Source organism: Schistocerca piceifrons, chromosome 7 (assembly GCF_021461385.2).
Source record: "Schistocerca piceifrons isolate TAMUIC-IGC-003096 chromosome 7, iqSchPice1.1, whole genome shotgun sequence".
In the NCBI taxonomy this organism is placed as follows: domain Eukaryota; kingdom Metazoa; phylum Arthropoda; class Insecta; order Orthoptera; family Acrididae; genus Schistocerca; species Schistocerca piceifrons.
This window is the reverse complement of record NC_060144.1, coordinates 467,234,612-467,262,467: the sequence shown is the minus strand read 5'-3', so window position 1 is coordinate 467,262,467 and position 27,856 is coordinate 467,234,612. Positions and strand designations below refer to the sequence as shown.

At 41.2% G+C, this 27,856-nt stretch overlaps 1 protein-coding gene across 2 annotated transcripts in view; it reads right to left on the bottom strand.

Moving 5' to 3' along the window:
• Positions 1 to 27,856, bottom strand: part of LOC124805047 (formin-like protein 20) — a 241,223-nt gene that overhangs the window by 194,005 nt on the left and 19,362 nt on the right. For both annotated transcript variants that reach the window (XM_047265467.1, XM_047265468.1), the window contains exons 2-3: positions 12,459 to 12,558; positions 12,309 to 12,373 (exon numbers count right to left, since the gene is read on the bottom strand). In XM_047265467.1, coding sequence (XP_047121423.1) covers positions 12,309 to 12,373; positions 12,459 to 12,558 — 165 coding nt within the window. The remainder of the gene's footprint in view (positions 1 to 12,308; positions 12,374 to 12,458; positions 12,559 to 27,856) is intronic.

Genomic DNA, 27,856 nt, shown 5'->3' with positions numbered 1-27,856 from the left:
CCACTTCCTCATCCCCTCAAACCCAGAATCCCCCACAGAAGAACCCCAAAAGTGCCCCACTTGTGACAGGATACTTTCCGGGACTGGACCAGACTCTGAATGTGGCTCTCCAGCAGGGATACAACTTCCTCAAATCCTGCCCTGAAATGAGATCCATCCTTCATGATATCCTCCCCACTCCGCCAAGAGTGTCTTTCCGCCGTCCACCTAACCTTCGTAACCTGTTAGTTCATCCCTATGAAATCCCCAAACCACCTTCCCTACCCTCTGGTTCCTATCCTTGTAACCGCCCCCGGTGCAAAACCTGTCCCATGCACCCTCCCACCACCATCTACTCCAGTCCTGTAACCCGGAAGGTGTACACGATCAAAGGCAGAGCCACGTGTGAAAGCACCCACGTGATTTACCAACTGACCTGCCTACACTGTGATGTATTCTATGTGGGAATGACCAGCAACAAACTGTCCATTCGCATGAATGGACACAGGCAGACAGTGTTTGTTGGTAATGAGGATCACCCTGTGGCTAAACATGCCTTGGTGCACAGCCAGCACATCTTGGCACAGTGTTACACCGTCCGGGTTATCTGGATACTTCCCACCAACACCAACCTATCCGAACTCCGGAGATGGGAACTTGCCCTTCAGTATATCCTCTCTTCTCGTTATCCGCCAGGCCTCAATCTCCGCTAATTTCAAGTTGCCGCCACTCATACCTCACCTGTCTTTCAACAACTTCTTTGCCTCTACACTTCCGCCTCGACTGACATCTCTGCCCAAACTCTTTGTCTTTAAATATGTCTGCTTGTGTCTGTATGTGCAGATGGATATGTGTGTGTGTGTGTGTGTGTGTGTGTGTGTGTGTGTGTGTGTGTGTGTGTGTGTGTGTGCGCGCGCGAGTGTATACCTGTCCTTTTTTCCCCCTAAGGTAAGTCTTTCCGCTCCCGGGATTGGAATGACTCCTTACCCTCTCCCTTAAAACCCACTTCCTTTCGTCTTTCCCTCTCCTTCCCTCTTTCCTGACGAGGCAACAGTTTGTTGCGAACGCTTGAATTTTGCATGTATGTTTGTGTTTGTTTGTGTGTCTATCGACCTGCCAGCGCTTTCGTTCGGTAAGTCACCTCATCTTTGTTTTTATATATAACTATATACACTGTGTTTGATTATCTATTTTCTGTAAGCCATGATCTAATGTTATTCACTTCCATCTTTACTGAATCAATTACATAACATACTATATCTTTCACTGTGACCTTGTGTAAACTGCAAACAGTTTTTGACCGATTATCGATAAAATCAAGAAAAGCAACAGGTACAAACAGATCCCCGTGGCACCTCTCACTTTACAGTACCCAAGTCCGATTCAAATATATTCTTTAATTTCTGGCATTGAAAACCAACTCTCTTTCGTATTTTCTAGAAATACAATGAACCACTTTCTGGTTCTTCTTTCGCAAGAACAGATCACATAGTAATTACTGTAGTAGATTAATGCACCTACAATATCATTTTAAAATCCAGTTACAAACAAATTACATACACCTAATGCTGGTGGTAATACACCATTTTTTTACTCCACTGCGACAATGCGTGGTCTCATGTACATTTAATATATGTGGATTATTAGATGAAAATAAAGTCTATATACTTGGCATATTTAACAACTTGCAGCATCTCCTTGTTCACGGGAGTTGTGCAAAAGATTGAGGTACTGCTATTTGAAATGTCACAGGAAGTGCTTACTCCTTGTACGACCACCAGACAAAATATTTGTCATTCCCTTAAAAGAGTACAATGTTTATTTTATAACATCGTAGATAATACAGAACTGCTATCAGGGAGTTATATGACACTGCACCACTGACATAAGACATGGCAGAGAAGTGGTGTGTGATGGCCAGTAGGTTGTACAGAATCAGCACAGTACGGCAGCTAGACATAGAGACACGACGGAAAGGCAGGAAGAAGTTACTCAGTCTGGACATTCATATGATCATATCCTGAATGACATTTCCAATTTGTTGGTGTATCAACAAGACTCTCCAACATGTCTACAAGGAATAGTGTCACAGCTTGTCAATGACAGGCACTGTCGCTCTCAGTGAAGCAAAGGGAACTACTCGTAATGGACATCTGGAGACATGTGCTCACAGTAGCGTGTAAAGCTGCATGTCTTCAGTGAGCCAAACGACACAGAAACTGGACGGTAGTTGACTGAAGTCGTGTAGGTCATCCACTATGCTTCTTTTCAAATGATGTAAGTAATGAAGAGCACCAATGGTCCAATGAGGTATTTAATCTGGGAGTGGTTTTTGGACTATGTGTAACAAAGTAAGGTGGGATTATACAACTTTTCCTTACATAGTTCCTGACACAATATTACTTTTTTTATATATCTGCAGACTGAAGCAACACAATGAAAAGCCAGGTCTCCTGCTGCAGGTGTGCTAACCACTACATCATCTTCGTACATCAGCTTTTCACAACTGCACATACCTTATCACACTTCCTTCCTCAATCCAAATTCCCATTCACACCTCAGCCAACTCAGTATTCCACCTAAATTTGAACAGTGTTGCAGAGGATCTACTACTGTATTGGAACAGCACTTCAGCATTATAAGAAATGGGTGATCCTGTCTAAGAACCCAAGTTTTGTACAAACTTCCATTCGTTGGTTCAGTCTGCATGGCTCAGGTCTCATACAATTATAATCAATGGTGACTTTAATTTACCCTCAAAATGTTGGCAAAAAGACATGTTTAATTTCAATCTGGAGGTATGCATAAAATAACCGAAAATGGGTTAAATGCATTATCTGAAAATTATTTAGAGCAGTTAGTTCATGAGCCCACATGAACAGTAAACGGGTGTGAACATACACTTTACCTCGTAGCAACAAATAATCCTGAGCTAATAACGAGTGTCAAAACAGATACAGGGATTAGTGAATACAGCAAGATTGAATACTGTAACCTCCAAATATAAACAAAAAATATACCAGTTCAAAAAAGCAGATAAAAATTCACTTGACGCCTTCCTGAGAGACAATATCCACTCCTTTCAAATTAACAATGTAAGTGTAGACCACATGTGGCTTGAATTCAAAGAAATAGTATCAACACCAATTGAGAGATTTATACCAAATATATTAACAAATGACGGAGGTGATCACCCTTGATACGCAAAACGGGTGTGAACAATTTTACAGACACAACAGAACACGCATGCCAAATTCAAACGAAGTAAAAATCTCTATGATTGCTATCTTTTGCAGAAGCTCGAAATTTAGTGCGGAAATCAATGTGAGATGTTTATAATAAGTTTCCACAACAAAACTTTGTCTCAAAAGCTGGCAGAAAATCTGAACGGATTCTGGTTGTATGTAAAATGTGCTAGCAGCAAGACACAGTCAATGCCTTCTCTTTATGATGTTGTTGTTGTTGTTGTTGTTGTTGTTGTTGTGGTCTTCAGTCCTGAGACTGGTTTGATGCAGCTCTCTATGCTACTCTATCCTGTACAAGCTTCTTCATCTCCCAGTACCTACTGCAACCTACATCCTTCTGAATCTGCTCAGTGTATTCATCTCTTGGTCTCCCTCTATGATTTTTACCCTCCACGCTGCCCTCCAATACTAAATTGGTGATCCCTTGATGCCTCAGAACATGTCCTACCAACCGATCCCTTCTTCTGGTCAAGCTGTGCCACAAAGTTCTCTTCTCCCCAATCCTATTCAACACTTCCTCATTAGTTATGTGATCTACCCATCTAATCTTCAGCATTCTTCTGTAGCACCACATTTCGAAAGCTTCTATTCTCTTCTTGTCCAAACTATTTATCGTCCATGTTTCACTTCCATACATGCCTACACTCCATACAAATACTTTCAGAAATGACTTCCTGACACTTAAATCTATACTCGATGTTAACAAATTTCTCTTCTTCAGAAACGCTTTCCTTGCCATTGCCATTCTACATTTTATATCCTCTCTACTTCGACCATCATCAGTTATTTTGCTCCCCAAATAGCAAAACTCCTTTACTACTTTAAGTGCCTCATTTCCTAATCTAATTCCCTCAGCATCACCCGACTTAATTCAACTACATTCCATTATCCTCGTTTTGCTTTTGTTGATGTTCATCTTATATCCTCCTTTCAAGACGCTATCCAATCCATTCAACTGCTCTTCCAAGTCCTTTGCTGTCTCTGACAGAATTACCATGTCATCGGCGAACCTTAAAGTTTTTATTTCTTCTCCCTGGATTTTAATACCTACTCCAAATTTTTCTTTTGTTTCCTTTACTGCTTGCTCAATATACAGATTTAATAACATCGGGGAGAGGCTACAAGCCTGTCTTACTCCCTTCCGAGCAACTGCTTCCCTTTCATGTCCCTCGACTCTTATAACTGCCATCTGGTTTCTGTAGAAATTGTAAATAGCCTTTCACTCCCTGTATTTTACCCCTGCCACGTTTAGAATTTGAAAGAGAGTATTCCAGTCAACATTGTCAAAAGCTTTCTCTAAGTCTACAAATGCTAGAAACGTAGGTTTGCCTTTCCTTAATCTTTCTTCTAAGATAAGTCGTAAGGTCAGTATTGCCTCACGTGTTCCAGTATCGCTACGGAATCCAAACTGATCTTCCAAGAGGTCAGCTTCTACCAGTTTTTCCATTCGTCTGTAAAGAATTCGTGTTAGTATTTTGCAGCTGTGGCTTATTAAACTGATTGTTCGGTAATTTTCACATCTGTCAACACCTGCTTTCTTTGGGATTGGGATTATAATATTCTTCTTGAAGTCTGAGGGTATTTCGCCTGTCTCATGCATCTTGCTCACCAGATGGTAGAGTTTTGTCAGGAGTGGCTCTCCCAAGGCCGTCAGTAGTTCCAATGGAATGTTGTCTACTCCAGGGGCCTTGTTTCGACTCAGGTCTTTCAGTGCTCTGTCAAACTCTTCACGCAGTATCGTATCTCCCATTTCATCTTCATCTACATCCTCTTCCATTTCCATAATATTGTCCTCAAGTACATCGCCCTTGTATAGACCCTCTATATACTCCTTCCACCTTTCTGCTTTCCCTTCTTTGCTTAGAACTGGGTTTCCATCTGAGCTCTTGATGTTCATACAAGTGGTTCTCTTATCTCCGAAGGTCTCTTTAATTTTCCTGTAGGCAGTATCTATCTTACCCCTAGTGAGATAAGCCTCTACATCTTTACATTTGTCCTCTAGCCATCTCTGCTGAGCCATTTTGCACTTCCTGTCGATCTCATTTTTGAGACGTTTGTATTCCTTTTTGCCTGCTTCATTTACTGCATTTTTATATTTTCTCCTTTCATCAATTAAATTCAATATTTCTTCTGTTAACCAAGAATTTCTACTAGCCCTCGTCTTTTCACCTACTTGATCCTCTGCTGCCTTCACTACTTCATCCCTCAAAGCTACCCATTCTTCTTCTACTGTATTTCTTTCCCCTATTCCTGTCAATTGTTCCCTTATGCTCTCCCTGAAACTCTGTACAACCTCTGGTTCTTTCAGTTTATCCAGGTCCCATCTCCTTAAGTTCCCACCTTTTTGCAGTTTCTTCAGTTTTAATCTACAGGTCATAACCAATAGATTGTGGTCAGAGTCCACATCTGCCTCTGGAAATGTCTTACAATTTAAAACCTGGTTCCTAAATCTCTGTCTTACCATTATATAATCTATCTGATACCTTTTAGTATCTCCAGGGTTCTTCCATGTATACAACCTTCTTTCATGATTCTTAAACCAAGTGTTAGCTATGATTAAGTTGTGCTCTGTGCAAAATTCTACCAGGCGGCTTCCTCTTTCATTTCTTAGCCCCAATCCATATTCACCTACTACGTTTCCTTCTCTCCCTTTTCCTACTACCGAATTCCAGTCACCCATGACTATTAAATTTTCGTCACCCTTCACTATCTGAATAATTTCTTTTATTTCATCATACATTTCTTCAATTTCTTCGTCATCTGCATAGCTAGTTGGCATATAAACTTGTACTACTGTAGTAGGTGTGGGCTTCGTATCTATCTTGGCCACAATAATGTGTTCACTATGCTGTTTGTGGTAGCTTACCTGCACTCCTGACACTGGACTCGCATTCGGGAGGACGACGGTTCAATCCCGCGTCCGGCCATCCCGATTTAGGTTTTCCGTGATTTCCCTAAATCGCTCCAGGCAAATGCCGGGATGGTTCCTCTCAAAGAGCACGGCCGACTTCCTTCCCCGTCCTTCCCTAATCCGATGAGACCGATGACCTCGCTGTCTGGTCTCCTTCCCCAAAACAACCAACCAACCAACCTGCATTCCTATTTTCCTATTCATTATTAAACCTACTCCTGCATTACCCCTATTTGATTTTGGGTTTATAACCCTGTAGGCACCTGACCAGAAGTCTTGTTCCTCCTGCCACCGAACTTCACTAATTCCCACTATATCTAACTTTAACCTATCCATTTCCCTTTTTAAATTTTCTAACCTACCTGCCCGATTAAGTGATCTGACATTCCACGCTCCGATCCGTAGAATGTCAGTTTTCTTTCTCCTGATAATGACATCCTCTTGAGTAGCCCCGCCCGGAGATCCGAATGGGGGACTATTTTACCTCCGGAATATTTTACCCAAGAGGACGCCATCATCATTTATCTATACAGTAAAGCAGCATGCCCTCGGGAAAAATTTATCTGTATGATAGCAATGGAAATACTATTGGAGACAGTGCAGTGAGAGCAGAGTTTCTAAACACAGCCTTTTGAAATTCCTTCACCAAAGGAGATGAAGTAAGAATTCCAGAATTCGAATCAAGAACAGCTGCCAACATGAGTAACTTAGAAGTAGATATCCTTGGAGTAGTAAAGCAACATAAATCATTTAGAAAAAGCGAGTCTTCTGGTGCAGACTTTATACCAATTACTTTCCTTTCACAGTATACTCACGCAATAGCTCCATACTTAACTTTCATATACAACCCCTCAATCGATGAAAGATTTGTACCCAAAAACTGGAAAGTTGCACAGGTCACACCAGTACTCAAGAAAGGTAGTAGGAGTAATCCACTAAATTACAGGCCCATATCATTAACATCAATATGCAGCAGGATTATGGAACATATACTGTGTTTGAACATTATGAATTACCTCAAAGAGAATGGTCTATCAACACACAGTCAAGGATTTAGAAAACATCATTCTTGTGAAATACAACTAGATCTTTACACACATGAAATGCTGAGTGGTAATGACAATGGATTTCAAATAGATTCTGTATTGCTGGATTTCCAAAAGGCTTATGACACTGTACCACAGAGGTGTCTTCTAGCGTTTGCGTGCTTATGGAATATTGTCTCAGTTATGTGGCTGGATTAGTGATTTTATATCAGAGAGGTCACAGTTCATAGTAACTGACGGAAAGTCACTGAGTAAAACAGAAATTATTTCTGGTGTTCCCCAAAGTAGTGTTATAAACCCACTGCTATTCCATGTCTATATACACTATTTAGGAGACAATCTGAGCAGCCATCTTAGGGTTTTGCAGATGATGCTGCCGTTTATTGTCTAGTAATCACAAGATCAAAACAAATTGCAAAATGATTTAGAAAAGATATCTGAAAGGTGCAAAAATTGGCAAGTCATCCAAATGAGTGCTAAAATAAATCCGTTAAACTTCAGTTACATAAATCAGTCAAATCTAAAAGGCCATCCATTCAACTAAATACCTAGGAATTACAATTATGAACAATTTAAATTGGGAAGAACACATATAAAACATTGTGGGGAAGGCAGACCAAAGACTGCGATTTACTGGCAGAACACTTAGAAAATGTAACAGTTCTACTAAAGAAACTCCCTACTCTACACTTGTCCATCCTTTTTTGGAGTACTGCTGTGGAGTCTGGGATCCTCCCCAGATACGATTAATGGAGTACATACAGAAAGTTCAAAAAAGAGCTACACATTTTGTATTATCGTGAAACAGGGTAGAGAGTGTCACTGGCATAATACAGGATTTGGGGTGGATGCCATTAAAACAAAGGCATTTTTCGTTGTAGCAGAATCTTCTCATAAAATTTCAATCACCAACTTTCTCCATCAAATGCAAAAATATTATGTTGATGCCGACCTACATCATCATAATAAAATAAAGGAAATAAGAGCTTCCACAGAAATATATAGGTGTTGGTTTTTTTCCGCATGCTATTCAAGATTGAAATAACAGAGAATTATTGTGAAGGTGGTTCGATGAGCCCTCTGCCAGGCAGTTAAGTGTGATTGGTCAGAGTATGCATGTAGATGTAGATGTAGGTCTCTGGAATTGTATATATTAAGTAAAGCACCTATGCCTGGGTTTCAGGAAGGATCTCCTGTTTTACTTGATGCTGAGGTGCTATTCCAATGCAGTCAGAGAGCCTCTGCAACACTTCTCAAGTTTAAGGGGAATACCAAGTGGGCTGAGGTGTGAATGGGAATTTGGATTGAGGAGGGAGGCATGCTAGGGTAGTCCATGCAGTTCTGGAAAGCCAGTGTATCAGAATGGAATAGTGGTAGGAGAATCTGCCTAGTGAGCAGAAGACCTGGCTTGGAATCCCAGCTTTGGTATAAATTTTCATTCGTCACTTCAGTCTACATGTACACATCATAGATGTTTGAAACTTGACAAGGTATCTGGAACCATGTTGTTTCATTTGACTACTCTTTTTCTTTTCTTTTGTGATCTCCTTTCATTAGTAGTGCACATACAGCTAGTTCCATAAAATAATCAATTTCTTATTCATGCTGTGCATTGCTGAACTTTATTATTCGTGGTGCTATTTACTGATTGGTGGTAACAATAGTATATTTATCTCATATGGAAACATTTTATTTAAAGAAAGTAATTTACAGCATCTCTTAAAATATGGGCACATCAAAGTTTTTCTCCACTAAAAATTATTTGTTTTATGATTGAGTTTATATGAAATCTCCGCATTTTCTCTTTCAGACAGACATTATACTTTGTAATGTAATTGGATAGATACGAAATCTACTCACCAAACAGTGGCAGAACACACACATGATGCCACTTGGTGAGTAAATTTCTTATCTGTCCAATTACATCATATTGTCAAAAATTGATTATTTTTGTTGTTGTAAACATCATAATTTGTACAAAAACTTGGTATTTCAAAAGTTAATTGTATTCATAATTTTTTTGTTTTCCAGAAACCTAGTCTCCAAGTTATAATTCTCTATAAAATCCTGTGTTACATTATAGTAGCCCTGATTTTTCTGTTTCCAAAAATATAGACTTCTACTAAAAGAACATGTTAGTTTACTAATTATTCCAACTGGAAAATCTCATTTTCTAGAAAATTCTTGGCAAAATTTGAGAAGTGTATCAATTAAAACTTCCCTCTAATAATAAGTTACCTTTTATTTTGTCATTTTGTAGTTGTACAGCTTTTGGTTGGACAAATTTACTTCACTGCCTATAATATCTTCATATTTTTCATTTTTTCTATCTTTTATGCTAATATCTATAAGGGGTGATCAAAAAGTTTCAGTTCGTAGACCATACAGCCCAGAAGCAGTATGCTGATGATGTGAAATCACTGAGAGCATTGAGGCAATTATCCTAACAATTCACCAGGTATCCATTTGGTAAAACACCATCTCCTGCTGTGTGAAGAAGTCCATAACTGACTGCTGCTCATTCTCGTCTGACACAAATTGTCAACCCTTCAAGGCCTTTTCTAAGGCACCAAAGGCGTGGTATTTCACATGGACTACAGGGCGGGTAGTAGAGTGTCTCCTAATTGGGCCTCCCAGCTGAGGCTGACCTCCCAGATTGACCAGTGTCTTGTGTCAAATCATGGCCATCACAGCACTTGGTGCACCACTTCACAATGGTAGTTTTCAACAGATATGCTGCCCCACACACATTCTTCATTCTCTGATGGAAGTCTACTGGTGACTGTCCTTCGGCATCCAAGAAAGAGATAACGGCACACTGGTCCTATTTGGATGAATTTGATTATAACATGGCCTGGTTCATGTTTCCACTTTTACCGCACGCACATTGGAAAGACATGAATGCCACACTAATTCGTTGCATCACTGCTGCAATGCCCTCAAACAGAAATTTTCTGATTGTCCTTTATAAAATATAACACTCCTGCATTTTACCATTTTGTAATTTCTGTAATGTGTGTGTCTATAAACAGGTGTTGCGCACGAAGCCTCAGGCAGGTGGTATCTAGTCAGTAAGAGCATAATCTATGTCCAGTTTTCACCATGCAACATTAAATCAGTTGTCAACCGTTACTCATTGTGAAAAACTTATGTCCGTCACATACTATGATGTAATGTTCCATGTCAGTCAGTCTGTGTCTGGGAGTAACTGTGCAAAGTTCTACTTAAAACAACATGTTTAACTACAATGCCATTTGTTAATACTCATTAGGTAATAATGGCATATGTAAGTTAGTGAGCTGTGATGTTAAATTGAAATAGTTCATGACAAGCTGATCATCTATAATGTTTATGAACAATAAGTATGAATGAAATGAAAGTTCATATCATCAGGTTTGTGTACCATCATTTTGCAATTGCTGCCACCTGTGAAAGCAGACATGTTATATTCCAGCTCTGCTGCAATCATTGCACAGCCATTTATATGACTATCAACCAGCTGTTCACCAGATTGAACAGTCACTGCCCTGTGGCACAAAACGCGGCGAACGTATCATGCTTGATTTCAATGGCTGCTTCAATACCCAAGCCATCTGGATCCTTCCCTCCACCACCAGCTGTTTTGAACTGTACAGATGGGACTTATCCTTACAACACATTCTCTGCTCCCTAAATCATCCTGGCCTCAACCTATGGTAACACACTGCTCCCCACACCCTCCACCCAACAGTTTCCACTCCCTCTGTCCTATCACCTTCTCCATATTCTTGTCTCCCTCCCTCTTTGTGTACCACACTCTGCCAATGCACCCACCCACCTTTCCCTACTCCTCTCCTCTGTCACACCCTGTTCCTCCCTCCTCGCTGCCCCATAGCATCCTGACACTGCACCTACTGGCAAACTAGTCCCGCATACTTTGGCACACAACCCATATACTGCTATCCCTTTCCTTTCCTGCCCCCTCCAGACTGCAGCTTCCATTCTATGTGACAGTTATACTTTGGCCCAAGCTGCCGGAGATGGTGGTCATGTGTGTGCGAGGTGTGCTCGCTTGTGTGAAGGAATGTGCGTGTGTTTCTTTTTCTGATGAAGGCTTTGGTCGAAAGCTAATGCATTAAGTGTCTTTTAGTTGTTCCTGTCTGCATCGTAATATGTCATCTTTATGGTAAATAGCAATCTATCTTTGCCTCACGTTGTTGATATTCCAACCCGGAGTTTTCTGTTTACTGGAATTTTTTTAGGTTTGAACTACTTCTCTAGCTTCTGTGCTAATGAAAGTATTTTATACATGGTAAGTATAATTGTGCTGCCACCAATTGTGAATACAAAATAAACTTGTAAATAATCATCTCTGCTGTGTAGAGTACTACATTACTATAACATTCTTGCCTACAGTTGAAAGAACGTGATACTAGAAGCAAAAAAGTTTCGGCAAACATGGGCTCTAAATTGCATACCTTCAATACGGTGAAACAAATCTCTTCTACTGCACACTCTCTCCTTTCGATATTTTGAGAAGTGGTAGCAATGAGCAAAACAAGAAAAAATGTTTCATAAAATGTGCTATAAAGTGCATATCTTAAGAGCTATGAGCACTACTTCACTTCCGCTACTGTGAAACATATCTCTTTTACTGAATAAGTGCTCACAGCTCTTGCTGTATGTAACACATTTACCGACACTTTTCTGCTTCTAGTATCATGTATTTCCAACTGTATTCATTTGCGCCACTAATTATGATACACTCTGTACAAACAACACTGTAATGTTTTAACAGTATGACAAATAAAGGGGGAAAATATCTCACTGTTTGACATTTGTTCCTTCACAGGTAAGTGCTGCTCATATCGTAGCAGATGAAGCAGTTTGTTTGTGAAGACATATTTTGAAGTAATGTAAGTATCACATATTAAATAATAATTATTATTATTATTCCAGATATGGTTCAAAGTGCTCTGCAATGACAAGATGGGTATGTATGGCCTACAGATGTTCTAAAAATGTGAATGGTAATGGCAATTCAGTACTCTACAAAACAATGGTTTTTATTTTTTATCTGCATCTTATCCAAGCACTATTATTATTATTATTGCAGAAATCTTAATAATTACCAAAATCCATACTTACACAAAACTCTTCTCATCTGACTCCAGTATTTCTCCATGATCATGACCCTCCAGCTCAGAGGAATCCTGCAAAGAAGAGATGGTATTAAAAAATCCAAAGTGAAAACAATTTTAAGATAATTATTGTTTTAATAGAATACAGTTATCATACCTGTAGCTCATAATCATCTGCCAGAAGACGATCTTCATCTTCATTACCAAGATCATAGTCAATATCATCTTCCAGATCATCATCTAAGAGGTTTATGTCACTGCAGACACAAAGAACCAGGATTTAGCTTACATCTATTTCATGACAATATTTAAAATAATGTAATGCTTAAAAGCAAAAACTTTATCTATTTTATAAGTCTGGTATGACCTGAGAAGATATCTCAGGATTATGTGCGTCATACAGTTTCAGAATTATTACAACTGTATTGCCTACAACTATGAAAAGTGTAAAAATATAACCAACATACACTAGCAGGATCTGTAATTAAAATAAATAAATTAATTAATTAAACAGAATGACAAGATTGTGTAGAATACCGATAAATACTGGTCTATACTGCAGTTGCAGATTAGCATGCAGTCTTACTGAACCAAACATTCACTCTCACACAGCGACTCACAACATTCTTGCAACTAGATTGTGTACCCAAGGTATATGGTATGGTACGAACATCTGAAGTGAATGGAAGATGATGCCTTGGATGATTCAAAGGATGAAGATGGCGGGCACAAGAGACCAGGGGCAAGGCCAAGAAACAAATCGCTAAATGAGTATGCTGGATTTTTTGGAGTGTTGTGCTGGAAGTTATTGTTCTTTGCTGTACAGTGTTGTTTTGAAGTCTGTTGTTGGCCTTTTTTTTTATTACAGAATTCTGCGAATTATACACCACTTATAAGCGAAGACTAATGTACAATCTTTTTCTTCTTATCTTCCCAGAACTACTTGTGGATTGGCTGATGGCCTGCCTTTGTTCGTTTGACATCATCCTCCTAGGTTGTAATTTTTTTTGTTGGATGCAGTATAGATCTGTAGCCTGAAATTTTCCGTGTCCTGTATAATTTCTTCTGTGACATTAAGTTTTCTCAGATCCCTTTTTGTCTCTTCCAGCCCTCCTGTAGTGTCATTCATTCTGCAAATATGGCAGTAAAACTTTAATCTCATCTTCCTTACTGTGTCTGCAACTGTTTCTATGTTTCTTTATAGATCTTCATTGTTCCTCTTTGTCCGGTTATTATCTTCATTCTTTTGTGGTCTTAATGTTTTTCTGAGTATTTTTCTTCCTTTCTTTTCCAGTTCTGGTCTTAACGTTTTTCTGAGTATTTTCCTTCCTTTCTTTTCCAGTTCTGGTCTTAACGTTTTTCTGAGTATTTTCCTTCCTTTCTTTTCCAGTTCTTCTTGTTCACCTCTTATTCATTGTTGGGCATTCAGAATCATGAAGTGCTTCCACTTAATTACTTTTGCTTGATGTTTAATTTTTGCCTGGGGTGTTACCAATCCTTATTGTATCAGTTTCTTGTGAGCCTATATGCTAATTCCATTTCCTTCGGCCTTCTTTACTTGTGGTATTATCTAATCCATTTGATTGTATACATTCTCCCAAATACTTAAACTTATCAATTCTTTTAATGTTTCTGTGTTGTGTTTGAATACATTTTTTTCTGTCGTGTTTATGTTCAATGTATTCTGGTTTCTCATACGATATTTGTAAGCCAATTTTAGCCACAATTTTGCAAAGTGTTTCTACCTTTACATTTGTATGGCTTTGGAAATTATTGCAATGTCATCAGCAAAAGCAAGACATTTAACCTCAAATCTTCCTCTTCCTCGTCCTACAATGACTCCTTAAAGGTTTTCTCTTGTAGGTCTCTACCCTACTCTCTCATAACCTTGTCTAAGACTAGACTAAAAACAATCACTAAGAGCCCATCACCCTGTTGAACATTTGTGTTAATTCTGAAGGGTTCAGAAAGTTCTGCTCTGAGCATGATCTATTTTTTTCCTGAATCCCACTTGGTACTCACCAATTGTGTGTTTCGCTTGGTCTTCTACCTTATTCGGTATAGCTTTGGATACAATGTTATACGAAGTAGAGATATAGCTTGGTAATTGCTGGTTTCTGTCCTGTATTCTTCATTTCTCCCAGAAATCTGTAATAACCTCATGAATAGTTTAGCTGCCCGCTTCCCTCCCAGTTTCCACATTTCAGCTAACACGTCCTGTTGTTTTTCAGTTAGCCAATGTATTGTTGAATTTGATGCAGTGATGGCAGTTCTGAATATGGGTTTTCCTTTTGAGGCTGTCTGAAAATTAATCAGTGTGTTGGTTCCTCACAGTTTAGAAGATTTTTGAAGTATTTTGCTCATAACTCACAGTTGCTGTCATCATTGGTAATCAGTTTGCCTGTTGAATCTTTAAATTCTTTGAAAACTTTGTAGAAGGCCCTAGAGTTGTTCTCTTTGAAATTTGTATCTATGTCTCTAATCATTTTTGTCATATTTCTGTTTCTCTGTTTGAATAATTCTAATGTCTGTTTTCTGATTTTAGTGACTGTGTTCCAGTCTCTTTCCTTTTTGCTGGAGTTCCATTTTTTCCAAGCAGTCAGTCTACGCTCTACTGCTTCGTCTCGTTATTCCACCAAATATGTCTCCTCTATTTTTGTGGTTGTTCTCACTCTTTCGCCATTTCTATCATTGCTTCTCTAATCTCATCCTAATTTCCCATTGTCTGAAGTATAAAGCTTTTTATGAATTCATTCCTGTTGTCTGACATAAATTTTTTGTCAATCTATGGACTTTTTTAATTTTGGGAGTGGTCTGAATCTATGCCTAGTCATTTTCTGATTCATAATTTCTCTATGATTTTGTTTGATTATTGCCATATGAACCAGTTGATATGAGCCTAAAAGCTTCTTAGGAGAAGACCAGATCATATTTCTCCTTGGCAATTTTCTAACAAGGACTGACATTAGTTTTAAGTCGAATTGTCTGCAAAAGTTGACGAGCCTTTCCCCATTGTTACTGGTGTCTTTGTGAGCAGGAAAATTTCCTATTATTGCCTTGTATTTCTGTTCTCTGCTGATCTGTGCACTGAAGTCTCCTACAAGCAGTTTCATGTGGTGCACTGGTAGCTTTGATTACTCATTTTCTAATATTTTCCACAATGTTTGACATTTTCTGGATTTTTTTTTTTTTTTTTTGTCATCATTGTTGGCTGGGGAATGTGACTTCATGATGGTGGATTATAAGGGAGTATTTGTTCATTTCAGGAGTTGTAGTCTGTCTTTTTGTTTCTTCTACAATTTGTTTGACTGTTGAACTGAATTTTGTGAGTTTATCAATTGTTTGTATGTGTGGATCCAACTGCGACATGTAGCACTTGATCGCTCGATGCCGTTATGGTTGAAGATGTGTACAATGTGATTAGATTTCTGCAACTGCTTGGTCTGGTTGCTGAATGTGTGAGGTGTTATCAATATAGCTATCTTATATCGAGAGTTTCTTCTCTTTAGACAAGGGACATCTATGTATAGAGAAGTCAGAGAGATGATGGGTGTAGATCTATTGGCAGAGGTTCCTGGTTAAAGCAACCTAAGTTGGCCTAGAGTAATACTGTGTTAGTGACTTGATGTTGGATTTATTACTATACACTTTGGTTGTGTGCATTTGAGACTGGTGTGTGTGACAGGTGTGTGTTAGAGTTCTTTCCATTTTGTTGCCAAACGTGTAATGGTGTGTGTGTGTGTGTGTGTGTGTGTGTGTGTGTGTGTGTGTGTGTGTGGTGTTTAATGGAGGTGGGTGTGCTGATGGTGTTTCTAAGGTGGTGGGCAGATAGACTAAACCAATAATAAAAGCAAGATGAAGAGACAGGGAAATCAGCAGGTAGGTATCCCTAGTGCTCTGCATGCAGCAGGACACGTCCCACCCACAGCTGCCCCGCTCCTGATTCATAACAGTCAAGAGCGCCCACTATCCAACAAAGTGCAACACCCAGAACAGAAATTTGGGTGCAGAAGAAAGAAGGCAAACAGAATCTAAAAGCTAGTAAAACGGAGTTAAATCGGGATGAAAGAGTAGCCTGGCCAAGGAGGAAGGGTCAGTGGTCGACCCAGACCTAGATTACAATGGAAGATGTCCCATACCTAACCACACTGCCCCTGTTCTGGAGGTAGATTAAAACCTTTTAACTGAGAATAAAAATCACTCTCATGGAGCAAACAGAACCAGTCCAACCACCTGTGAATCATCTACCAATATTAGCGGCAATGATTCCAGAAATCCATACTTACAAGGGAAACTCCCCATCGCACTCCCGTCACATTTAATGGTACGAGGCCTCAATGGATAGCCTGTCAAAAATTGAACACAGATCAAGCATGAAAACAGGAAGAAGGTGTAGCAGCAAGGAAACTAGAAACAGTGAACAGTCCAAGAACAACAAGTACAATAGAAAGCAGCCAGGATGAGAAATGGAGTCGTCATTAAGTGGTAATGCTGTTGAACTGCCAAGCGGGTGACCCGTGTTCAAACCTCCCTCGTGCCAACCCTCCCCCCTCTCATGTTCGTTTTATTTAAAGTTTGTCTATGTTGTGGTGTAATGTCCATTTACAACAGCAAGGTGTAAGATAGGGACCTATAATGACAGTTGATTCTGCACAATCACTCTAACCAAAAGGAAGTGGCTTTCGAATGGGAACCGCAAACATTTGATAACTAGGCGACAAGCCAACCAAATCCCCCACAGAAAAATGTGTCAGGTGTGTCGTATATGGCATTAGTGATAGTATGTGTGTCATATGATAGGAATCTCTTATTGATGCACCTAATTTGTATGACTGGTGAGTGAGTAAGATATACCTCCTGCCCAATATAGGTGTTCATATGACTGTGAATGTGATGACTCCCAAGGAAATTATGACAACATAACAGTATGTCACATAAGCTGCAATAAATGAATGCAACAGTTTCACAATAAGACAGTTTCTCTGTGCTCTGTCAAAACATACGTTTTTAACGTTTTTGAATTTGTATTCCATTTTGGAAGTCTGGACTCTTGAATTCCTTTCTTGTAACATAGTTCACAGCTTTTTATTTGTTATTTTCTTTACCAAGACCACAGAAAGAGAACAGACATTTCAATGACTGGACGGACAGTTCATAATGTTGTAATAAATAAATAAATAAATAAATGGCACGAGGGAGTTTTGAACATGGCTTGCCCGCTTGGCAGTCCAACACTATGACCACTACTTACCCACGACACCGCAGCTGCTTTGGGCTGCTCTTTATTGCTTCTTGTTCTTGGATCATTCCCTGCAGCTCAGCACACATTCTTCCTGTTTTCATGCTTGATCTGCGTTAAGTTTTTGATGAGCTATCCACTGGGCACTAAATATTAGGGGGTTGTGATGGGGAGTTTCCCTTGTTAGCATCAAGGCCAAAAGGAGAGGGCATTCCACCAAGATATGAGCTACTGTCTGTAAGGTTCCACAACCACAACGTGGGGGATAGTTCATTATGTAAAATAAAGCTACGGGTTAACTTGGAATGACTGACGCAGAGAAGACATATAGGACTGTGAATTCTTTCTGGGAGAACTGGAAGGAAGAGCACCATGCTGCAGGAGTCATCTTGTTGTTTATTAGATGAGGCAATAGCCCACCAGATGCAATTCCATTTCCGATTAAGCACATGTCTAACATGTGCTCACAAATCTGCACCTGGTGTCAACAAAGCTAACAAGGAGTGAATAAGTGCTTCTCTAGCCAAACAGTTGATCAGTTCATTCCCTGGGATACCCATATGACTTGGGAGTCAGATGAAGACAATTGAGCAGGCAGCACGACAAATATCAGCAAGAAAGTCAGAACAGTAGAGACCCGCAATACACATTCCCTGCAGTGAATGACATTCCATACTGGCATGAGATGTATAAACATATCCCGTCTTAACCACAGTTTTAGAGCTGTCAGTGTAAAAGATGGTAGCATCCTGAAAGTCTTGAAGAAAAGGATGTAACAGTCACCAAAGGGTCATGGGAGGGGACTGAGACTTTAGAACCTTAGAAGACATTGGTCCTAATCCTTAGCACAAGAAAACATGGGGAGCACAGTCCAAGAGAGGAGTTGGAGATCTCAGCTAAGGGAAGCAAGGCAGATTCCAACTGGTAATCCCAACTGAGGGCATGAATCAGGACAACATCCCTCGTGTGTAAGGACAAAGTGATATGTCGAATGATCAGGGAATTGCTGAATGGTGATTTCACAGTGAAATCAAGAGCTGGTACCGTCAAATCAGGATGGGGAAGATCCCCACTTCAGCAAGGAGACTGTCTACGAGATTATAGTGCACGTCATTTACGATGGCGGCCGAGTTTAGGTTCGTTCTGCGCATCTGAAGTCACAAAACACAGTCAGCCAATGAACAGAGAGTGACGTTGCCAGAGCTCGACTGCAGTGCAGAGCATGGACAAGTGTCTTCAGTTTTAGAAACGTTCAGTCATAAATAAAGTAACTGAACAAAAACAATGTCTTGATAGCAGACTTTCTTTTATAGAAAGTTTCGAAAAGCATTCTTTATACCAATTGCTTCATATTCTATTAATCAATTAAACCAAACAAGCAATAAGCTTCCTAATTCAGGCGATAGCAAGGAAAGGTGTTTGTTTCATTCTCATGAACTGTTTTATCGCAATAAAGAACAGCGGTAATTGTTTATTTCCTATTGTACTTCGACGAAACGTGAATAATTCATAGTCATACCAACAGTGTTTGTTGGTATTTAGCGTGATATTTTAGAGTCCTCCAGGAGTTCCATGGAATGACGAGCTCTGACAGCGTAATGGTTAATGTGTTTAGCTGGTATGTGAAGGTTCTGAGGTCAAACCTTGTTCGGTGCTTAATGTTTTCTTTATTTAAAATTAATATCGAAGCGTCTTACTTCATGAATTTTATTCGTTTGAATGTAATTTTTTGAAACTTCTAGTGCTTTGTCTCTTCATTATAATCATAATAAGTTTTCGATTTTTCTAATTTTGTCCTCCAATATTTCTTTTCACAGCAATTAAAAACAATGAAAAGGCACACATACAATATTCATGTTATCTGTTTTCTTTGTATATGTTCTCTTCCGCAGTCGCTGCTTTACTATTCATACTGAGGTATATTCTTTTGCGACAGTATTAAAAGTATTATTTAGAGCAGAATTTCGGCTTGTACGTTGCCGAGCTACTTGATTGTCTGACGCAATTCTTTGCTTCGTTGCTTTGGCAACATCACCATATTCAGTGTTTTCGTCAACTGATCTATGTTTTGGCAAGTATTTGCTGTCCTTTGTGACAAACACAAATTGTTTGTGCACTGCGCCTCACTGACAATATATTTTAGTTTCTATATTTTATTACGTCTACAATTCAGTTTTGTGTACTTCGCCAACTTTGTTTTAATCAGAACTTTTTAGAAAAAAAAAGCGAAATGACTCTGGTATAAAGAAAACTTTTATTACAGTCGTGGAAGACGGAATATTTCTCAATATTACATACGACACCTATCTGGTACTTAAATGAGATATTGTTATACAGTAAATTTTATATGAAATTTAGGTATCTTGTCCACATTTCATTCTCAACATTGTGGCAACTAAAATCGACCTCTGCAAACTCTTCAAAATTTTGTGCAATGGTTTACTACATTTAATGCTGCACAATAACTGCATTGAACATCGAAACAAATTAAGGCATTTATGGGGGAAGGTATCAGTCAATAAGATGTGTAAAAATCTAATTTTTGGGCCAAATAGTTTTTGTGAAATCGAATGATAAGTGTGTCAAAGCAGTCGGAACACTATGTTTCTGCACAGGCGAGCAGTGCAGTGATGACAAAATCGCGCACAGAGCACAATGCGGAGAGCACGTCTCTGTAGCAGCGAAAGGGTTAATGCGGCCGTGGTGGCTTTACTTCATGAACTGCGCGCTCCCCTCTAAATGTAAGTTTGCAAACTTACTATACTATGGCGCTGCTTCTCTTGGCGCGAGCGTCATTTGCAACTGGCAACACAGCAATCTCCCGTGTCTGGGCAGGCATGCGCGAGCCGCCCAGATAAAAGAATTGAACTACAGTCCAAAAGACACCGGAGGCCAGACGCATTCCACGATGATGGACTGTGTCTAACAGTTTTAAAGCTGAAGGAACCACAGAGCCATAAACCTGGCAACCATAGTTCAGTCGAGACGAAACCAAGGCCCAGTAAATATGGGTAAGATAGTACGATCCACACCCCAAGCTGTACATGCAAGGAATCAGAGAGGATTAAGTTTAAGCATGCAGCTTTAAAAAAAAAAAAAAAAAAAGCAGTCCCAACAACTTCTGGGTACTGATTACCTACACAGAGCTCCAGAGTTCCAGGTGAGAACTGACCATGGTACAATGGCAGAAATGCATAATCTGTATTTCGTAGGAGAGAACTGGAAACCATGGGAAAAAGCCAATGCACAGGCCCGCAGTACAGCACCTTGGAGCTGGCATTAAGCAGTGGCTACAAAGTGGGAGCGGTACCAAATGCAAAAATAGTCGACACACAATGAAGGGGTGACCTGTGATCCAACAAAGGTCATTAGTCTATTAATGGTGATGACAAAAAGAGTGAAACTCAGCACACAGCCCTGTGGAATGCCATTCTCTTGGCCCTGTGAGGAACTGAGTGAACTGCTGACTCCAACCCAGAACACCCGGGGTGTTAAAAGCTGATGAATAAAAATTGGTAGGGGACTTCTAAAGCCCCAGTCATGGAGTGTGAGTAAAATGTGATGACACCTAGTGCCATATGCCTTATGCAGATAAAAAATACTGCAATAAGATGTTGGTGTTTAGAAAAATACTGTCAGATTGCTGTTTCCAATCTAAGACAGATCATTGGTTGTGGATTGTCCCTCCCGTGGTTGATCAGTTGGTTGGCTGATTCGGTGGAGGAGGCCAAACAGCAGCATGGGGGAGGAAGTCGGCCGTGCCCTTTCAAAGGAACTATCCCGGCATTTGCCTGAAGCAATTTAGGGAAAACACAGAAAACCTGAATCAGGACAGCCGGATGTGGGTTTGAATCATCGTCCTCCCAAATGCGAATCTGCACCTTTCTCAGTTATCTCCCATAAATCATACCGAGAGGGGGACAAAAGGCACCTAGAGTAGAGAGCTCAGTATAATCTGTTGGTCAGGCTAATTGGCTGGTAACTACCGAGAGATATTGAGTTCTTGCCTGCATTAAGGAGTGGGACAATTACGCTGTCTTGCCATTGCCAAGGAAAGTCGTCTTGAGGCCAAAGACAGTAGAAGACTATGGGAAGATATTGCTTTTGGGAAACATTCAGGTGGTGGATCATCTGACTGAACTGAAATTAAGGCCTGGAGCTGTGTTGTGGGATGAGGGAAGAGCTTGAAGTAGCTCCTAGTCAGAGAAGATTTCATATAAGATTCAGATTGGTGGCAAGTGAAACGTAAAGGGATGTCTTCAACTTATGGCTCCTGCAGTAGAAAGGTAGCCAGATATGAAGACAATGCCAATATTGCCGCAAAGTGGGTAGAAAGGTGTCGTACAAGAATCGATGAATTGGTACAAAGATTACCCTGTAGGACACAAGCCAGAACAGCTGTTGAATGCTAGTGAACCGTAAGACCACGGACCTAGGCCTACATGAGATGAAGAGCCATACATCCCCAGGGAGGAACGCAAATAGAAGTTCTTCTGGTGTGGATGATCGTATCTGAGAATGAGACACCATGCACTTTATCAATACAATCCAACAGAGAGGCAGAGAAGGTAACAGCAGAAGCATACAAAGGTCAGTTGTTTCTGTGAAGTGCCCAACATGGTAGTCAGTCAGTCTGGCAGTGGCAAGGAAACAATGGAACCACTGAAAAATGGTCACTGCCACAAATGTCATCATTTAGTGACCAACATAGTGATGCCACAAGATTAGGGAAGAAGATCATCAGGTCGATAGCTGAAAAGGTGCCATGGGCAGCAGCACTGAAGTGGATAGGAAAACTATTATTGAGGAGGCACAGATCATGGTCTGTGGGAAGCTAGTCAATTACAAGGCCCCTACCACACAAAGTGGTATTCCGCCACAGGGGTTGGTGTGTGCTGAAGTCGCCAAATAGGAGAAAAGAAAGGGGGGGAGGGTGGTGTTGCTGGATTAATGTGGTCAATTCAGCTTAAGTAAGTGGCCTGGCTGGTAATCACTGAGGTTATTTGCATGCACACCATTATGTTCTCCAACAAGGTAGAAAGGACAATCTATTCAAGCAATGACATAAATATGACCAAAAGTACACACCCCTTCAGATGCCATCTCAGGACCAGCACAGTAATAAAAGAATGCACGACAATCACAGGGCATTGGGCAATACTCACCAGTGAAATGTGGTTCTTGTAGAGCAATGTGAACCACAGTAGGAGAGGAAATAAGGTGGTGTAGTTCCAGCAAGTGACAGTAGTATCCATTACAATTCCACTGAATGATCACACAACTGGTAGGCTTGTTGGGCATGAAAGGGCCACAAGGGCTGGTCATGCAGCAGGATCACTGCCTGTCACCAGTGGGGAGGGAACAACATCCACAAATATTGGCTGTGTGGAAAAAAAATGGGGGGGGGGGGGGGGGGTTTGGTATCAGAGGAGCTTTGTTGCAATTCCCATTCTTATTCTGGGGTTCAAGGGGCTGTCTGCATTGTGTGCACGGACAGGTGAGCGGACAGCCTTGGGACCCACAGGCTGTGGCTCCTTCAGCAACAATTGTTAGGTGTTGGGCCTCCAGTCTAGGGGTTGCTGGGAGACAGATCCTAAGAGGGAGCCCTGTTACCAGTAGAAGGAGAATACTTTACTGGCAGGGTGCAGGGAGTAGTTCCTGGAGAAGATAGTGGGGGAACCACAGGAGAGGAGGGTGGTGAGAGATATGGTTTGGGGAAGGCTGTGATGGTGGGAGTAATGGTCCGGATGTTAACATAATTCATTGTCACATCCAAAGGATATAGGCATTCATATTTCTTCCTTGCCTCAGTATACAATAGACAGTTAACAGATTTGCAATCCTGGATCTTATATTCTTTCTTGAAAACTCGGCACTCTGGCAAATGTGATGGGAGATGTTTTGTGAAGCTGACACACAAAACTGTGTGTTCACAAGGACTACCTTCGTGGACTGATCATCCACAACTGCTGCATTTTGGGTCCACTGTGGTGCGAAGTGACATATGCTCAAAGTGTAAAAATCATAACTGGGAAATTTTGAACAGTTTATGAGGCATTGGGATTCCTTATTGTGCTATGTGTCAGACAGCAGCACACAGTTGACAGTCTGTGGCGACTTCAATGTAGATTTTCTAAAGGATTCTGATACAGCAAAAATGATGTGGAAACCTACAATTTGATCTCCATAACTAATTTTCAAACTTGGGCACATAAAGACAGTAAGACACTAAATGATAATGTTTTCTTTAGTGAAACTCAAAGCAAAAAAAACTGTTTAATCAGGATATGGGTGACTTCAACTTGCCAGGTATAGATTGGGAGTGTTATGCCATCAAAACTCGTGCCAGAGACAGTGTTCTGGATGTCTTGTCTGGATGTCCACCTTGAGCAGATAGATAGAGAACCAACTCGTGAGGGTAACGTCTTAGACCTCCTGGCAACAAACAGACCTGAACTTATTGAATCAGTTAATGTAGAGGAAGGTATCAGTGATCATAAGGCTGTGACAGCATCTATGACAATGGATTCTACAAGGAATGTTAAGAAAGGTAGGAGGATATATTTGCACAGCAAGTGAGACAGGATACAAATTTCAGAATATCTCAGCAGTCAGCATCAAACATTCAGCGATGAGGACAAAGATGTGGAGAACAAATGGAAAAAATTCAAATTAATTGTTCAATATGCCCTGCACAAGTATGTTCCGAATAAGGTTTTAAGGGATGGGAACGATCCACCATGGCTTAATAGCTGTGTTAGAAAAACACTACGTAAACAAAGAGCACTTATCTCAGATTCAAGAGAAGTAAAAACCTAGCTGACAAACAAAAGCTGAATGAAGTGAAAATTAGTGTAAGTAAAGCAATGAGAGAAGTGTTCAATGATTCTGTAAGTAATACATTGTCAACCGACCTAAGTAAAGACCCTAAGAGATTTTGGTCATATATAAAATCAGTAAGTGGGTCAAAATCAACTATTCATTTTCTCAGCAGCCACACAGCCACCGAAACGGAAACTGTTTCTTCCGAAGTTGTTTCACTGCGGAAGATGGTAACATTGTCCCTCCTTTCAGTTGTCCTGTGAACATCGAAATGAAAGATATTGAGATAACCGATCGCGAAACTGAAAAGCAGTTACAATCACTTAGTAGTGGAAAGTCATCAGGACCAGATGAGATACCTACAAATTCTATAAAGATTATGCGGAAGAACTTGCTCCCCTTCTAGCAATAATTTATCGTAGATCGCTTGAGCAATCAAAGATACCAAACAACTAGAAAAAAAGTGCAGGTCATTCCCGCTTTTAAGAAAGGCCGTAAGACAGATCCACACCATTATAGACCTATATCATTGACGTCAATCTATTGTAGAATTATGAAACACGTTTTATGCTCAAGAATTATGACATTCTTGGTTGGTTGGTTGGATTAAAAGAGGGGGAAAGGGACCAAACTAGGAAGTCATCAGTCCCTTGTTCCGAATAAATCAATGCCAAAAGTGTGAGAATAAAACAAACGAGACTGACAACTCAAAATGGAATGAAAGGAAAAATCACAAGATACATGAAGGGCAACAAACATGTAAAAGGGGACAAGAAAACCAAAGAAATGCAAGAAACGGGATGAAGAGATTAGAACAACAAAGCAGATTACCAGGGTTGGCTGACCATGAGAATAAAAAAGGAGAAGCCAGCTACTCTGCAACACATTAAAACCTCCACCCTAAAAGCACTAGGGTTGAGGACACAGAGGGACAAAGGACATGTGCTAAAACTTAGATCAAATGATAAAATCCACCTTCATGAATAAAACGTACAGCTAAATCAGCCAATGAGGCGTAGTCAAAGTGGGACAGTGCAGCAGACTATGGGCCACTGTCAACCGGGCACCGCACTGACACTCAAGTGGGTTCTCACGGTGCAGGAGGTAACTGTGAGTCACCCAAGAGTTGCCAATGCGGAGCTGGCGGAGGACAACTGATTCCCTACGAAAGGCCCACATAGGAACACTTCACACATCCATAGTCTCCTTAATGACAAGCAGTTTGGTGTGTGTACTGTTATGCCATTCCGTCTCCCTATGTCAGTATGCAGGTCAGGTTCAGAGATGCCCATCTCCAGAAGCAGTTTCCGCGTAGCCTGTTTGGCCAGCCTGTCAGCCAGTTCGCTGCCTGGCATGCCTATGTGTCCTGGGGTCCACACAAACACCACTGAACAACAGGATCAGTCTATCACATAGATGGACTCCTGGACGACCGCTACCAAAGGATGGCGAGGTTAGCACTGGTTGATAGCTTGTAGGCTGCTCAAGAAGTCAGTACACAGAAGAAACGATTCCCCGAGGCATGAACGGATATACCAAAGTGCACGAGAGATGGAACCAGCTCTGCAGTGAATACAATGCCGCCATCGAGCAAGGAATGCTGCTCAAAATGGCCTCTGTGGACGTAAGCGAAGCCAACGTGACCATCACCCGCAGAGCCATCGGTGTAAACCACTTCAGAGCCCCGAAACACGTCAAGAATTGAGAAGAAGTGACAGCGGAGAGTGACAGGAGTAACTGAGTCCTTCAGGTCATGTGAAAGGTCCAGACAAATCTGCGGCCTAGGTGTACACCATGGAGGTGTATGCGGATGGACCTGGATGGGAGGTGGTAAAGGAAAGGACTCCAATACAGAGAGAAGGGACCACACGTGATATGCAATCATTAGCCCTGACCTGGGCCACCAATGCGGGAAATGAACTGCCGTGGGTGGAAAAAGGAGATGGTAATTCAGATGCTCAGGAGAACTACGAATGTGTGCAACGTAACTGGCGAGCAGTTGTGCACATCGGATCTGCAATGGAGGGACTCCGTCCTCCACCAGGACACTGGTCACCAGGCTCATTCTAAAAGCTCCCGCCACTAGGCGAACGCCACAGTGGTGCACTGGGCCGAACCATAAATCAACCATACTCCCATAGTCAAGGCGGGATTGAACAAGGTCTTTGTAGAGATGCCGCAGAGAAGAGTGATCTGCACTCCAGTTGGTGTTGCTCAGGCAGTGGAAGGCATTGGCGTGCTGCCAGCACTTCTGCTTAAGCTGACGAAGGTGAGGTAACCAAGTCAATCGGGCATTGAAAACCAGTCATAAGAATCGATATGTCTCCACTACAATGAGTGGATCGTCATGAAGGTAAAGTTCTGGTTCTGGATGAACAGTACGATGCAGACAGAAGTGCATGACACACAACTTAGCGGCCGAAAACTAGAAGCTGTGGGCGAAAGCCCATGACTGCATCTTGTGGCTGGCTCCCTGTAGGTACTCGTGGAGCAGTACGAAATGCAGAAGTCGTCTGCATACAGAGAGGGCGAGACGGATGACCCTACAGCTGCTGATAGTCCCTTAATGGCCACTAAACTTAGTTATACACTCAATACAGAGCCCATTCTCCTGGATATGGGGCGACCTATGGGAGGCACCAATTTGGACATGAAAAGTATGGAGCGACAGGAAATTCTGGATAAAACTCGGGAGCGGGCCTCGGAGACCCCATCTGTGTAATGTGGTAAGGATATGATAATGCCAGGTGGTGTCATACGCTTTGCGTAGATCAAAAAAGACGACAACAAGGTGTTGGCGTCTGTAAAAGGCTGTTTGGATGGCAGACTCAAGGGACACAAGATTATCAGTGGTAGAGTGCCCCTGGTGGAAACTGCCCTGACGTGGAGCTAGTAGGCCATGTGACTCCAAGACCCATCTCAACCGCCGACACACCAAACATTCCAGCAGCTTACAAACAACCTTGGTAAGGCTGATGGGCCGATAGCTATCCACATCAAGTGGGTTTTCGCTGGGTTTGAGCACCAAAACGATGGTGCTCTCCCGCCATTGCGATGGGAAGACGCCATCGCCCTAGATCCGGTTGAAGATGACGAGTAGATGGCGATTGTAGTCAGACGAGAGATGTTTAATCATCTGACTGTGGATCTGATCCGGCCCAGGAGCTGTGTCGGGGCAATGTGCAAGTGCGCTGAGGAGCTCCCACTCCGTAAACGAGGCATTATAGGGTTCACTGTGGCGTGTAGTGAACGAAAGGATTTTCCTTTCCATCCACCATTTGTGGGTGCAAAAGGCTGGGGGGTAGTTCTCCAACGCAGAGGCGCGAACATAGTGCTCAGCAAAGTGCTCGGCAATCACATTTGCGTCAGTATATAGCACACCATTGATGGTAACACCAGGGACACCTGTGGGGGTCTGGTACCCAAAAAGACGTCTGATCTTCATCCAGACTTGAGAAGGTGACGTATATCACCCAATGGTCAACACGTACCTC